This window comes from Carassius auratus, chromosome 27, assembly GCF_003368295.1.
Source record: "Carassius auratus strain Wakin chromosome 27, ASM336829v1, whole genome shotgun sequence".
Taxonomy (NCBI): domain Eukaryota; kingdom Metazoa; phylum Chordata; class Actinopteri; order Cypriniformes; family Cyprinidae; genus Carassius; species Carassius auratus.
In genome coordinates this window covers 8,348,062-8,365,015 of record NC_039269.1, presented here as the reverse complement: position 1 = coordinate 8,365,015, position 16,954 = coordinate 8,348,062, and the positions used below count along the sequence as shown (strand labels likewise).

Here is a 16,954-nt window from a genome sequence, read left to right as displayed (position 1 = left end):
ATAATACAAAGGTATAAGAACCATGTAAACATCTGTTTGGTACAGTTCAGGAAACAAATTTCAAATGTCAGCACTTTAGGCAAGAATTTATTTTTTGTTTTGTTTTTTATTCTAAACATTTTAGATATTATGAATGAGTCCTAATGACATTCTATGTACAGTCGGACTACAGTAGACGTACCTTTCCCTGAGAATTAGAAGCTGAGCCAGAATCAGTGATAGAAGAACTACTGATTTCCTTCTTTGAGGAAGTGAAACCCGATTAAAGCCATAATAATCCAGAAGACAAACAATCTGGGCTTTAAGCACTTAATTTCCCTTTTCAAGAGCTCAACATCCACGCTGAGCTCTAATGTAAGCTGTAATAATGTAATATCTGTAAGCTGAGGTTTTTAATTGTGTGAGTCCCACTATACTTCTCAGAAACACATACAGTCCAAAAGTGGATTTATAAGGGTTCTCTTTTCCAGAAAAAAACAACAAATAATGGTATCATGCTGAAAAAGAAAACTAAAAATGTTTACATAAACACAAACTGGTACTTCTGGTTCTTCAAACAGCTGAATTTCCCTCATTTACATAATCATTTAAAAACAATTTGCAAGCAGGAAGTGATCATTTAAAGAAACAGTTTCATTTACTCACTCTCGTGTCATTCAAAACCATATGACTCTTCAATATGATGAAACTGGATGGGTTTGGAACAACATGAGGGTGAGAAAATGAAACTTATTTTTCATTTTTGAGTTAATGCTCCCGGTTGATGCTCATGCAAAGACAGTTTATTGATCTGTTGACCTCCCTTTTTGTTCACCTCCCTTCACCTCATTATTAATGCACAGCATTAGTGCATTTAAAGAGATAGTTCATCCAAATTTGACATCATTTACTCACCCTCCAGTTGCCCAAAACTTGTATGAGTTTCTTTCTTCTGCTGAACACAAAATAAAATATTGTGAATAATGGCTACATCTGACTGTAGCCATTGACTTCCATAGTATTTTTATTTTTAATTTTAATTTATTTTTCCATAATATGGAATTCAATGGCTACTGTAAACCAACATTCTTCATAATATCTTATTTTGTGTTCAAAAGCTAAAAGCAGTTCAGAAAATAAATAGAATGCAAGGGTGAGTAAATTATAATAGAATAGGCCTACATATTTGGGGGGGGGGGGGCATATATCTTAAAGGGAAAAGATACAAACCCAACACAACTAAAGCTAACGGGAATGGGTTAGTTAAACAGTCATGAGGTTCAAATGAACAACTGCACAAACACATTGAGCTTTGAGCCATTCAGAAAGAGCTGAGCAGTTATTGACAAAGGCTAGGAAGCATTTTGACATGTTATACACAAATGCGGCCGCTAGAGGTCAGTGATTACCAACAGAAGACACTTCTTAGTAACATCATTATAGGAAACTGATAGCTAAATAAAATCAATTTGCCTCTACAATGAACACTCCCAAAACGGATTTTCTGACATACTTTTCAATTATATTTAATGTACTTTGGGGAATGCTAGTGTTTCCTAAGATGAACTAAAACACTGGACCTGAAACCCTAAGTAACAAATAATAGCCCCCGACACTAACTGTTTATTATCCAACATCTCTCTCAGGAGGTCAAAGTGCTCAAAGTGAAATACAAGTCACAGAATTTCCCTTTCTCCCTCTCTGTACCTGCCATTGCACTTCCTCTTCCTGTTTTGTGTGGGATCAGTGCCGCAGTGGCACCATCACCTCTACGTAGGTACAGGGGAACAATCCGGTATGGCCATGCACGGTTCCCTCGAACCAGTTCTCGTCTATCTGATTGGTCAGCTTGATAATGTCACCCTCGTAGAAGCCAAGCTCTCCGTCGTTCTCCGGTTCAAAGTCATACAGAGCCTTGCAGCAGGGCTGATCTGTCGCTATGGAGACGGAAGAAAGAATGAGAATAGGTGAACATGCAAAGAGAGAGAGAGAGAGAGACAGAGAGAGAGAGAGAATATCTATTAGAAGATAGATTATTTTAAGTACACATGAGGAACATCAAATGAAAAAGGGTTTTATTTAATGGCTACTCTGAAATTTATTTAAAAAAAATGAATGTATGCCATTTTTATTTTAATAAAGTATTAGTGGAACTTTGTTATATATCCATGTTACATAACAAAATTTTGTAAACATTGTAATTGTGTAATTGTTTTTTATTCTAGCTATAAACATAAGTAATCTCAACATCTTAATACAATAAAGAAATCCTAGGCTATTAAAAAGGTTAAATACTAATAAAAAGTAACTTAAGTCACCATATAAATGGAATAATAATACATGACAAAAAAATTCTAAATTGAATTAATAATCTAATACATTTTAAAACACTGATTTTGTGTTGTTTTGATATTTCTAGCAGTAAACTAATTTTAGTGAACTGCCATAATTTATGTGAGAAAAAAGGTGAAATAATGATAGATTCTATTAATAAATGCATATAAATTAAATAATATTAATAATAATAATAACAACAACAACAATCTTGGCAGTGGAGTTAAACACTTGAGCAATGTAGTTAACCCTAAAATTGGTGTTAAAATGGAAAGTGGATTCATTTAAAACTAGCTTCTTTCCATACTTTGTATATATATTTTATGTTAGACAATAGTTTATCTAACATATCTGATATATCTCTTACCAAACAACCTGGGATTGGTGACTTTATTGAACAAGAAAAAAAGACAGACAGACATTTTTACTCAATTTTTAGAAAGTGCTAATAAAATAAAAATGACCAAACACATATATGCACAACAGCTTTTATGCAAAAGACATCAACCAAAGTAGGATTTACCAAAGAAAATGGACAGTTCGTTTTGCCACCTCCAAACATGTAGGTCCCAAAACCATCTATATTTGCTTTTAAAGCAATCCAAACCCACCGCATGCTAGACAACACTCACTGAACACTTCCAATCAAACCACATTAATGCTAGAATTAACGTATAGGAATCACTGCAAATCGTAACGTATATGCTGCCTATGTGCGCTCCAAATAAGTCACTTAGAGGGTTGCATTTAGGCTAGGATGCTGTCTTAGAAGATTCCCTATGCAGACAGCAGACAGCAAAGCAGATCATTGGGTTTAAAAACAGCTTGTCTGTATGTGCGAGATGAGATGCTCTGAAACTGTTCATGCAGGGTTTAATAAATAACTCATGTTTGAGCTAAACGAGCTCCCAGTGGATAATTCAACACGTGGCAGACTGTGCATGTTTGATTAATCTTGTGAAGGGAAACCAAATGTGTCACAATCACAGTAACTGTGACAGCAATAACAGTCTGTGCTCATCGCGGGTTTGTTATGTGTGTGAGTGTATTCAGGCATTTTCAGTAAGATTTGAAGCTGGAAATAATCAGGCATAGAATAAAAGCCCTTCACCATGCCTTCAACATGTCTGTTTGTGTGTGACTCACAATTGCGTTTTTGCCGTGAAGATGTCCTGTTAAAGGAGGGGGCCGCTGACGTAAAAGAAGGGAAAACAATAGTCAGTCTTTGCGTGGCTCCACACAGTCTTTCACAGTGAAAACCAGCTGGAACAGCCTTCAGAAACACACATCCATCTACACAAACATGCATGACGAGCTCATCTTCACACATACTACGAAAGTGTACTGCTTCAGATGTATATGTGAGACTCTGATTGGTTTATTGCACGTTACGCCCCAAAATCACCCATTACTCATGAGAATAGGGACAACCCGTTTAGACCATGCGCCCTGGCGCGCCAACCGTTTTTCCATCATTAAAATTAGGGCCGGGACTTTAACGCGTTAATTTAGATTAATTAATTACACAAAAAATAACGCGTTAATTAAGATTAATTAGTTACAGAAAAATTTTTCCCACATTTTTAATAACTTATTTTTGCACCGCGGAACGTTTCTCACTGGATGAGTTTCGGCGGACCGATTATACTGAAGCACCAACTAGCGTTCGCATATCACCGCAGCAGCACATCGAGCCTCAAGTATCACCTCAACGCAAAACATGTAGCAGCTAGCGTGGACTTTACACTTTATGTTGAACTATGTATTATTTTGTTGGTGCAACAGTTTATGTTGAACTCTTTATTGTTTTGACCAAGGTTATTGAGAGTTGGACTTAGTATGTTATGGCCTCTGAAGCAACAGAGAGATGTTTTCTAATAGTCAGTGTTTCCAATGTTCTGACTGTTATTGACAGTATTGTGTTTTACTTAAAAAACACTTTACAGAAGGTTCCAGCAACTATAAGCTACCTGAATTTCTGAAATATACTATTTCTAAATTGTTTCTAAATATGCTATTGCTACACTTAATGGCAAAAATTGCACTGGTCTGCTAGACTTGGTTGAACAAAAATAAACAATATTTTGTTGCTTAAGCTTATGTATTCAGTCATTATTCAATGGTATTCTATAAATCCATGTGAAAAAAAAATTACGTCGCACTGTTCTCAGATCAAATATTTATATGCGATTAAAATGCGATTAATTTCGATTAATTAATTACAAAGCCTCTAATTAATTAGATTATTTTTTTTAATCGAGTCCCGGCCCTAATTAAAATATCAAAAGGATTTGGACATGCCCTGAGTGCACCTGCGCCGTGCGCTTTACACTTTGCGTTTTGATCGTTAAAATATGGCCCATAATGTCTGAAACTTCAATTAAAATGAATTCAATTACATAATTTCAGTGATGAATGATTTTAAACATCACTTTCTTGACTCTATAATTAATCCAACTCTCCAGTGTGAAGATTTTTACACAAATAAAAATATTTAGCATTTAAAAAAAGTTTATTTCCAAAATGCTGACCAGATGCCACCGGAGCCAAAGCATGTTCAAATGTTTCATGATGTGCATTGAGTACTGAGTAAAGTCTGGGCTTGACAACTGGAAACTGCTGAATGTAAGAATAAGCATTGTAGTCAGTAAATATTGGCTTTGCTATGTCTAAAGCTCACTTCAGTTTGTTCTAGATCATTAGACATGACTTTATTGTGCCTTGGAAGGCTGCTCGAAACCTCAGACAGTCGGTTTCCATTATACACAAAATCAAGACTCTGTTTAGTAAGTCACAGACTGTCTGGGCAGCCAGACTGGCACAGGGTTTGGAAAGCCAAGGTTTTAAAATACTATTATACAGTATTCACCCTGTACAACATGCAGAGTTCCGTTCGGAATGTGTTTGTTAATCAATTGTGTTGTCTTTTCTTGTCTGGTCTCCATGGAAACTAGAGACTGTATGAGAATAAACTCCAAGTCTGTGGGAATCAGTGAATATGACCCATTGACTGATTTCCATTAACCTTGATCTTGATTAAAATCAATTTCAGTGATGTGTGAGTCAAAGCATCATCCATATCTTATGGTAGGTCTGTCTTTTACACACGTAATGGCTTTCGTTGTTTCATATCTACCATTACTATTCAGATTGTCATGCCCTGATGAAATCACATTGAAATCAAATCTAGGCGACCTCAAAAATGTTGTTTAATTTACAGTTAAAACACATCATCTCTGCTATTGATTCATTTTTATTATTAAAGGAACAGTGAATCCAAAAATAAAGACGTATATGAGTTTGTTTCTTTATTGGAACAAATATGGAGAAATTTAGCATTACCCTACTTGCTTACCAGTGGATCCTCTGAAGTGAATGGGTGCCGTCAGAATGAGAGTCCAAACAGCTGACAAAAACATCACAATAATCCACAAGTAATCAACACCACTCCAGTCCATCAATTAACATCTTGTCAAGTGAAAAGTTGCCGGTTTATAAGAAACAAATCCATCATTAAGGTATTTTAACATACGTTTTTTCTTGCTTCTAGACAATATATGAGTCCATAATTTGTAAAAGTGCTTTCCCTATAGGGAAATAGTCCCCCTGTTGTCCTCTCATATCAAAATTTACCGATAGATTTGTTTAGAATTGTTTTTAACTGTTTTTTTTTTTTATTATAAACAATGCTTAAAACACCTCATATTTCTCTCATGGTTCAGACCAGACAACTTTTTTTCAATAAGGAAGCATTATTATAGGTTATAGCTGGAAGCAACAATTTTAAGGTCAGAATGTCTCAAAGATGGATTTGTTTCTCACAAATATGCAGCATTTCACTTCACAAGATGGACTGGAGGTGTGTGTATCATTGTGATGTTTTTAGCAAGTGATGGAATACTACATTTCCCAATGTGTTCTGATGAGGAAACAAACTCTACGTTTGGATGGCCTGACAGTGAGTAAACTTTCAGCACAGCTACAGTAACTGAGGTCTTATGTACATGAACAGGGAGAGCTCACCTGCTGATGGACTCCAGCCTCCGTTTGAGTCTTCCTGATCTAAACAATCAAAGCTGGGTCTGGACGCAGGCATCCGTTTCTGGCGCGGCTGAGATTGGGCCTCGTTTACTCTGCAGAGCACATACGCAAACATGAACACAAATGCATGCAAACACAAACAAGTTAACCATCTATCAGGAGAAAGAAGCTTAAAAAAAAAGTCATCAAAAAAATAAAAACATAAATGTATTATATACAGAGCACTTGAAGAATGTGCAATTTTGTTGATTTTGTTGATACGATGCTTTTGCATTCTATTTGTAGCTTGAAAGCTTAGGTCACCATTCATTGTAACCTCATAGAAAAAATGCCCATGAACATGAATCAAAATTTCACCTTGAGAATGTCAGGTTTGGAATGACATGAAAAATATTTATTTTTGTGATGAAGATTGCAATGTATTTTCATCTCTAACCTTTCTCTCATTCTCTGTGCCAGCTCCTCCAGGATTTCCATAGACTGTCTGTGAAACTGCAGCTGAGATTCGACCAAAGCTGCGAGCTGAGTCACCTGCTCCACCTACAAACACACACACACACACACAACACACAGCCAAACACACACATACAGAACGTGAAAAGATCTTATTGCCTTACAACAAAGAGCTATAATCTGTGATCTTATTTTACACTTCATCATGCATGACTTTGGATCTCTGTTTCTGCTTCATCACAAGGGCTTCAGCATTCAGTAAGTAAACTTGTAATCTGTTTGTTCTTGTTTTTTTAGCATAAACTTTATTATATACCTTAAAACTCTGAAATGACAAACTGGACGCTCTGTGGCTTTCTGCTAGGTGTTTTATAGTAAACTAAAAATAACATTTAACTAGTTATTAGAAATAAAAAAATCATTAACTGAAATCCAAAATAAATGAACTAACTGAGACTTTTCATGGCACTTGTATACTATTGTTGTTCTCTTGTTGATCGGATTGCTTCTATTGTTCTCATTTGTAAATTGCTTTGGATAAAAAGCATCTGCTAAATGATTAAATGTAAATGTAAATGTAATAAATAAAATTAACATTTAAAAAAAAAATTCAGCAGGTTGCGGAGTCAACATTTTAATTCAATAGCTTAAATAATAATGAATAGAAACTATAGACATTTTGTATTAAAAAAAATTGTTTTGAAAATAACGAAAATGCACAACAAAATTACCAGAACTTTAAAATGATAGTGGAAAAATAAAATCTGATTCAAAACAATAATAAAAGCTACATAATATCTCAATGATATTTAAACAGCACTGCTTTCCACAGCATAAACATCAAAGTAACCCAATGTTAAAACTAATATTGAATCTATAAATTAGAACTAGTACTTAACCCTTTGTGGAGTCATACTGAAGAATTTAAAAGTAAAGTTACATGCAAAAATTAAATATCAAAACGTGCTCCTGAAAACAACTGGAAGGTGACAATGTTTTCGTCACAATGAACATTCCTATGTTGACACAAAAAGAGTCATACTTCAGTTTAATGTCATGTGCAAATGTACTGCAATGTAGTAAATATTTATGAAAATCCATGGAACAGTCCATACCATGTTACTTTGATATACTGTATAATTAACTGAATGACTACTACTGTCTTGTCTTGTCTTGTCTTGTACCATGGTATTTGCAAGGTACATGGATAGCAAATTGAGGAACCTTTTTTTAGAATACATTGACAAACTTGTTTAATTACAGGCCTGCGTTTAATACCAATGTAGCAAATAATGAGAAACATCCCGAAGTTGTCACAGTCTCTGGCCTGTGGTTCAGTGTCGATAAAACAGACTGATAAATGTGCTGGCTCAGCGGACTGTCTGGAAAATATCCAGCACTCACTAATGTGGATTACTGTAGCAATTATATGACTCTCCCTGGTCCTGAACACAGGCCGTTTAGTTTGAATTTCAGTGCCGTTCTGGCAAGCATCACTTTAAATATTATTGCTCATTACTTTAAGCAACCTGAAACAATCTAAGCAACCAAAATAATTAGACAGTATAACTGTATTTTGTTATTGTAATTTTATTTTTGATCGTTTTGATATTTTGTAGTTGTAGTTAAATGGCAATACCTCAACATATTCATTGCTGTTTTGGCAGGTGCTTTTTACAAAAGCAATTTGTGACAAAAACAGCCAAAAATGAACCAAACCCTAAGTGTCAAGAACAAGACCAAAGCTCAAGATCCATACATCTGAACCTTTCAGCATCTTGAAAAGGAAGTGCTCAGAGACTCTAATCAGCTGAAGTGAACTTACGTCAGTGTCCAGAAGGTTCTGCATGCTGGTTTCAGCTACATCTTTGGACTCTTCGAACTTCACTTCTGCTAGCCTGAGCTCCTCATCTGGAATCTTCCCCTGACGCTTCTTCTTGTAGTCGTAATCCAGTCGACGGCCCTCCAGTTTCTTCAGATGATGCTGAGGAACAGCATAATTGTCATTACTAACAGCCCATAATTACAATATGAAACAAATGCTAATACCTTTAGCTCATGACTCATAAATATATAAAGAGGACATCGGATGCAACCATCACTTTTACAGGTGCATCTCTAAAATCTGAATATCATGGAAAAGTTTCAAAAAAGCAAACTTTCTTATATTCTACATTCACTGCACACAAACTCTGTAATATAGTTCCTTTCAGTCAACTCTATGAATATATTTTGATACAGCACTCTGTGAATGGCAGCCCTTTCAGCAATGACCTTGGAGGGTGTTGATGATTGTCTTCTGGACAACTGTCAAGTTTGTAGTCTTCCCATAATTGTGGTTGCATGTTCTTAACTAGCCCAGGAGGTACCCAGTATTTATACTCAAAATTAATCAAACTAATCAAGCTCAAAATGGAATATTCCAATTTATTGAGATACCAAATTAGGAATTGAATAAAACAAAAAAACTCTTGAAATATCTCAATTTGTCTGCAATGAATCTTGAATATAAGAAAGTTCCATTTACTCCTTTTCATTTAATCCCCAAAAAACTTAAACATTCTCAATTATCAAGCAGTTTAGATTTTTCGGACAGTATGATGTCATACTGCTCAGGCCCCGCCCACGAGCACTGACGGATTTTCCCGTATTAGCATTTTTCTGCCCCAAAGTTGTATGCTGGATGCTGAGGATGCAGATGAATTTGAACCAAAATATGTTGTTGATATTTCATGAAGACGCTAAAAATTCAAACCAATTTGTGGAAAATGGGCATCTGATGTTCCCTTTATATGAATAAAACTTTTAGAGTGCAACTGATTGCAGTTTTCCACCTGTATGTCTTTCAGGTCCTTGTCGACTATAGCTTGGAAAGGGTCAATGAAGTTCTGTTTGACGTCAATGTCTAGAGAGTCTTTCACTTCTGCCAGTCTCTTCATGGCATCTCCCATCTCCACTAAAGCACCACCTACAGATTTGGTGGAGAACATGCATGAATTAAAAAAAATAATAATAATTTAAAAAATTATTTAGAATAGCTGTATAAACAAAGAAAATATAATACACTTATATCAAAAAGATTAATCACAGATGTTTGACAGGTCTCTAATAATGAGATGATGAATTTTGTTTCCTGAATACTTTGTGCTGGTACATGTTACTGCAAGAATGATTTTTATGCTTTGGGCAAAAAATTAATAAAATTGTTTCGAGTTACTTATTCTAAGAAATAACGCTCCTCTCACCAAAGTTGGTGTCCTCTCCCATTTCTCTGCCGTATTTGAGCATACACTCTCCAAGAAGTCCTTCTGCCTGCGGGTAACCTGGGCTATTCATCTGCCCGCGCATTTTAGACATGGTGTTCAACATGGTCAGCCTCGACCTTGATACTGCAGTACAAAACAGACAGATGTATGAAAAGAAATATACACTACAAAAAATAATTCCTTATTCTTTTTTCGTTTTCCAGAATAAATCTCTAAACATAATTAAATCAAGATACATTAACAGAAATAGTTCATGAAAAAATTAATCACGCTTTCCAAGATAAATTTAAGGAATTTAGCATTACATCACTTGCTCAGCAATGGATCCTCTGCAATTAATGTGTGCCATCAGAAAACAATGGTTTACAATTAAAAGCATCTTAATAATCAATTTTCCTCCTTACTAACACAGTTTTTTCAATTAGTAAGTGTGATTACTTGTGGATTATTGTGATGTTTTTATCAGCTTGTTTGGACTCTTATTCTGACGGCACCCATTCACTGCAGATGATCCATTGGTGAACAAGAGACGTAATGCAATTCTTTTTAATTTAGTCGATGTTTTCACCTGGGTTAGGCTGCAGGTATTCGGTAGTTTTGCAGAGCACATCTGATATGGCTTTGCTGGTGACGTCAGCCTTCTGTGAAGCACATGTCAGAGAACAGGTGTGTGTCTATACATCACACTGTCAACAGAGGCAGCTCATTAATCGTTCATTTAAAGCTCTTACAGACAGACCTGGAACAATCTGCACTGGGCACACCTACTAAAACAACAGCCATTCAGGAAGATGACTGATACTAAGTTAAAGTAATATTCTGGGTTCCTTAAACTCAACAGACTGTGGCATGCTGTGGTTTACCACAGAAAATAATGCAAATATATATATTTTTTAAACCAGAAATGTGAAGCTTGTATTAATGTTAAAGCTCGTACTGGAATTATGTAGTAAAATGTTACTTATAAATTGTAAAGTTGTACGAGTAGTCATTTTGACCTGGGGCTACTTCTCGAGGTGGAGGAACTTCTGGTTATGAATAGCTAATATACTTTGGGTGGAAGTGGTATTAGCCACTTTTTTTTCATTCATATCCTATACAATTATTTGCTAGTTCATTTTTTTCACAATGATTTTGTTTTGGTCAGTCAGTCAGATCTTTGTGGTTGTGTAGAGGATGTTTTCTGGTCAATTTTCTTGTTAAATTTATTTCAGTAAGTAGAAAAAAGAGGAAGTTGAGATTGTATTTAGGAGAACTTGAACATTGACATTGCAAAATGAATGTTAAAAATGTGTTACCCTCTCAAGGTCTTTAAAGTCCTCATCCAGTTTGGTTCCTTCTGCGCCTCCCACCTTCTCACTCATCATCTGAAACACACACATGACGCTACTTCTATCAGTACAAGGACTCATTTCAATAGGCATAATGTTGGTTTTGTTGTCTAACTAATGCTATTTTCTATTCCCCAACCCTTACAGAAATTTCTTTGCAACATTCTTTTAGAATTGAAAGTCAATAAAAGCGATCATCCTTCAAGAAACACACATGTGCAACAAGACTTATTAAAAAACACATTTCTGACACATTAGTGAGTTTGCATGATAAAGTACTAAAATACAAGAAACATTCACTGGTTTGCAAATGTAAACTCAAGGAGACAGGCATCAGTTTTCATCATCTCTTATGTTGAAGCCTCAGGCTCTTCATCTAATTATCTGCTGCACTTTCAGTTCACGTTAAAGAGCGAGATGGAAAAAGCAATAGTGTTCGGCATGTAAAGAGCTTAAAATATGTTTTAATTTGAGAGAGAGAGACTTTTGAGAGTGTGTTCACACAAGCATCTTCCATATGCAGTAAAATTTTACTTCTGTCAGGACCACTATTTTTAAACAGTGACAAACTAACAATCGTCAATAATTGACAATTAGCAAACAGTTTGGATTGGCTCCCTGTGCATCCATGCAGCCTAGCATGGATGAGAGCAGGGACAGCAGCAATAAACCCCAGGAGTAAACAGAATAAAACCAACATATATATATATATATATATATATATATATATATATATATATATATATATATATATATATATACATACACACACACACATACACACACACACACACACACACACACATATATATATTTTTCAGTTAATGTAAAGTTTATTTGTATTATATATTTATTATTTATAAATTATATATTTTTTTATTATCATTATTGAATAACCCTGATACTTTGTGGTTTGGTGCTCATGTGGGTGTTGCATATTTGTGTTTGTTCTTTCCCCTTCTCAACCTTTTATTTCATCCACTCTCCACTATATTTGATAATAAATAAACGAATCAAAACTTATAAAAGAATCTTCATGAAAATTAAGATCTCAGAAACTGTTTTACATAGAAAATATGAATGGCACTTTCTTATGTAAAGATCACCACCATGTCACTAGGGTGTTGTAGGTGGATTGCAATGTGATTTAAACCAATTTCTTAGCCACATTAAATGAATTCTATTGACCACCAGGTGAAAATTGAAAGTCCAATCGCTTAGAGACCTAAAAGCACACTTCTCGTTAGCCCTAGCAATCACTACTCACAACACTAGTGTGTAGATGATTAAAAAAGAAATAAGTACAGCAAAGGAAAGGAAAGAAATTAAGTCAGGAATAGAGTCTAAGGCCCTTTGAGAGTTCCCCATTGGAGCTCTTCCTGTTGTTCGTCAATGATACTTCCTGTATGGGCGGCACAAATGATTACACACTCAGTTTCACACAAAAGCACTCCTTTATGAGCTGAACTCTCTTCAAACACAAACAGCATGTATGGGGTATTTTCTTCCAATAAACAGGAAGCCTTTTGTGTATCAAGATGATCCCAAAGGAAAATATTCAAACAGACCACACAGCACAGTCTGGGTGGCACGATCCATCAGTAATCATCATTATTTTAAATGATCTTTACGGTTTAGTGTTTTTGTTAACTGTTAAAGTATCAAAATGCTTTAGTGTTTTCCATGTAATTTTAATTTTTTATTTTTTGACAGAACTGGTCATGCATAAGCTGCAAAAACAACAAAGCAGTGTTTGTGAGAGTTCAGTTTGCAAGACAGCATTGGAAGCAAGATTTCAAGACTAAAAGCTGAGAGACAGTTAGTGTGAAAGTTTCACAGTAAAACTCAAACTTCCGACTGCCACTGTCCAGATTTTCACAGCTCTCTGACTTTCACACACACCCAGTCTTCGGAGAGGAACACGTGTCCATGTGTGTTTGACTGACTGTACTTCATACAGAGGCACTATTGTACGGCCCAGAGTCACTAACGGCCTAATATGATTCAGATGGAGGTGTGGACACAGATACTGATCATACAGATCACATTTCTATAATACGCTAAATTAAATACAGTTACAGAATATTTATTATAGCAGTTCATCTAATTTTATGGCTCTCATCTTAAAATTGCATTCAAAGTAATCAGAACTGAGAGTTGTTGTTTTTTTTGTCATACACATTATCAATATATACATAATCATTGTCAATTTTTGATCAATCCTGATTAATTACAATAATTATATTTTATTATAGCTGGTATTAACTGATATTATAACAATATACATAGAATTACAAACATACTACATTTTCTGTGTTCTGTAGAATTTGTTTAATATTTTGATATCTGATTTTACTGATTTTCAGAGCTTTGTTGTGGAACAAAGGCACCACTTTTACACAATAGGTAATATAAGAGCCTGCATGGGAGTTCAGTTCAAAGATATTGTGATAGAAGTTAACAATGCAAGAGATATTGGATACAGTATACACTTCTCAAAAAGAAAGAAAGAAAAAATAAAAAAAACCTGCTTGTCAGCCCATAAGTGTAAGTGCCACCTAAAGCCAAAAAACAGGAAATAGGCTGAAAGAAAACTGTCTATTTGTTGGGCATGTATGCTGTGAAAAGGAATCCAGTCTGACGACTAAAACACAGTGAATTCTTTACACACCTGTAAATATTTGACTGTTAACAAACTGTATATATAAAGTTGGCCTTTTTCAAGGCTAGATGAAATCAAAGCAGGGATCTCTATTGCACAGATAATGTGATAACTAGATTACAGGAGCGGCAAACACAAAGCACTGCACAGTTTGTAAATGTCTGTTGATGATGTCGTTGGCTGCTGCCTTACATTGTGCCATTATATAGTTAAAGTAATTTTTCACCCAAAAATAGAAATGTTCTCATCCTCAGGACATTTAAATAGTAGATGAGTTTGTTTCTTCATCAGAACAGGTTTAGATCCTCTGCAGTGAATGGGTGCCATCAGAATAAGAGCCAAGACATCACAATAATCCACAAGTGACCCACACCACTTCAGTCCATCACTTAACATCTAGTGAGGTGAAAAGCTATAAGTAACAAATCCATCATTAAGAGGTTTTATGCTTCAGGCCAAAACACGAGACTAAAATCCATAATAATCCTTCCTCCAGTGTTGTCCTCTCACAACAAAATTCACTCACTTCACAAGATTGACTGGAGTCATGTGAAAAATGGTGATGTTTTGATCAGCCGTTTGGACTCATTCTGACGGCACCCATTCACTGCTGAGGGTTCATTAGTGAGCAAGTGATGGAAAGCTAAATTTATCCAAATCTGTTCTAAAAAAACTAATCTACATAGGCCTGAGGGTGAGAACATTTTCAGCTAGTTTACATTTATAACTAAATACTTTATAACTGTGAGAATATTTTAGTAGAATCCATATGCATGATTTGTCTCTCAAGAATTCAGCTTACCACAAATAACTCCTGTTTTATATGCTTTAAGTAAACAGACAAAATAATCCTATTCAACCTCAAAATGTGACATGAGAACAAGATGAAACATGCTGTCTGTAAAAACAGGCACAAGCCAAACATTAAAAATGACTTGGTCTTTAGTAACTATGAATACCAGGAAGTTCTGCATTTTGACCCTGCGGGCTTTAGTTTTTTTTTTTTTTTTTTTGTAATGAAGCTCATGGACTGTAAGACCTCCTCTCTGACATCAAGATGCTTGGCCTGATTCTTCTGCAACATGTCAGTGCATGCCAGACTTGTTTTGCTTAAGCAGGTAAAGGAATGTTTGACTTGCTGATGCCAAAAACATAAATTCAATTCTTGAAATTTACTATAGTAAAGTTAAGTATTATTAAGTATGAATAATAAGTAAATCATTGTACTACAGTATTTTGTAAAAAAAAACAAAAAAATGTGCATGATGGAAATGAGAATGAGATTGTTGCATTACAGTAAAATGAATTTGAGAGGGAAATATGCACAATCATCATGAGAACAATATCACAATGCTCTAAAAATAGGCTTGATTTTGTTTATGCAAAATAATAATTCTTATATTTTACCTCTTGACTGTGACCTGGGCATGTTTTGGTACAGTATAGAAAATGAATGTTTTCTCAGCACATTACAAATAATCACCATGCATCACCAGCTGAATTAAGTGAGTAATCTGCTAATAAAATGCATGTGCTTCCTGCTCAAAACCCACAGTGAGTGTATAAATGTAAAGTTCATCCGAGCTGTTAACCGCATGTTGGTCAGTGTGGTGCAAGCTATGTTTAAGTCATGATTCTGCAGTGAACAAACTTTTAACTCTCTGATAGTGTCATATGTGTAGATGGCTATACAAATCTTTACAGGAAATCTATTTATAGATCTAACATTATAGACTTAACTTCATTTGGAAATACATAAAGTTAGTTTACTCATAAAGTTATTGTAGAGATGCTCTAATAAACTACTGGGTGACACATCCGTGGGGTTTTGCTGCAAAACAAAGCTTTTACTCTTAAATACTAGATATACATTTTAGATATAAAAAATATTAAACGTTACCCTGGACCACAAAACCAGTATATATGCAGCGATAGCCAACATGATTGATTTTCCTTTTATGCCATAATCATTAAAAAAATTAAGTAAAGATCATGTTCCATGAATATATGTTGTAAATTACCTACTGTAAATATATAAAAACTATTTTCTCAATATTTTGATTTTCTTTGCACTCTCAGATTACTGATATTGAAATAGTTGTACAGTATATCTGACAAATATGGTCATATCCTATTAGTGGAAACCTTATTTATTCAGCTTTCAGATGATGTATAAAACTAAATTTCGAAAAATGTACACTTAAGACTGGTTTTGTGGTCCAGGGTCATAATTATAAACAAAATTTACAGAGATTGTGTCTCAAAATCTTACGAGATGCCTGCTTCAACGCGTTAAAAACGCATGTGTGGTGGCCTAATATGCTGTCTAGGTAGTGCACTCACTACACAGCATGTTAACTTTTACTTTACCGGAGCAGAAGAAATACTTTAAAACATTTGGAACTGACAAAAGAAATGTTTCTTTGTAACCTACTGTATATTATTTGTTTACTGTTGTATCTAGTCTTACGTTTGTGTAGCAGCTGACGTGGAAACACTCACCTGACTCGCTTTATAAAACTGTTTCTTTAGTCCGGCAACAGACATCTTTGCGTCGGATCCTTTCGCTTTATCAACTTAAGATTTAATTTAAAACCCAATATTTAAAAACGAAACTCTAGACTTCTAGAGAACTGTGAAAACTCCGGCAATCTCTTCTTCCTGATCTGTCAGTTTGATCCTGCATCTACACTACGACGCGACGCAACTAGAACGCTTTCATAGACGCGTCGCGCATAATAAGAGAGTTCTGATTGGTCGACTGGTTGCCAACGTCAGAATTTCATCGTTCACATTACATATTACGTTCTTTTAAGTTATGTTTGCAATGTAATTATATTACGTAATTCATATTGTTGTAGGTATTTTATTATGTATCTCTGACAATA

The 16,954-nt window shown here is 35.0% G+C and overlaps 1 protein-coding gene across 1 annotated transcript; it reads right to left on the bottom strand.

Moving 5' to 3' along the window:
- Positions 1-313: 313 nt before the first annotated feature.
- Positions 314-16,761, bottom strand: LOC113045334 (endophilin-A2-like). The gene is made up of 10 exons (XM_026205655.1): positions 16,569-16,761; positions 11,372-11,440; positions 10,642-10,714; positions 10,053-10,196; positions 9,642-9,775; positions 8,633-8,791; positions 6,791-6,894; positions 6,337-6,446; positions 3,460-3,546; positions 314-1,916 (listed from the first exon to the last, which is right to left on the bottom strand). Exons 1-10 carry the CDS (start codon positions 16,611-16,613, stop codon positions 1,723-1,725), a joined length of 1,119 nt encoding a protein of 372 aa, XP_026061440.1. The 5' UTR covers positions 16,614-16,761; the 3' UTR covers positions 314-1,722.
- Positions 16,762-16,954: the final 193 nt, after the last annotated feature.

Excerpts from the sequence above, each read along its gene's own strand:
- LOC113045334 (XM_026205655.1), bottom strand. The coding sequence starts at position 16,613 with ATGTCTGTTGCCGGACTAAAGAAACAGTTTTATAAAGCGAGTCAG. Across the intron at positions 6,447-6,790 it reads GCACAGAGAATGAGAGAAAG|AGTAAACGAGGCCCAATCTC; the intron begins GTTAGAGATGAA and ends TGTGCTCTGCAG. Across the intron at positions 3,547-6,336 it reads AGGCTGGAGTCCATCAGCAG|CCACGCAAAGACTGACTATT; the intron begins GTGAGCTCTCCC and ends GACTGTGTGGAG.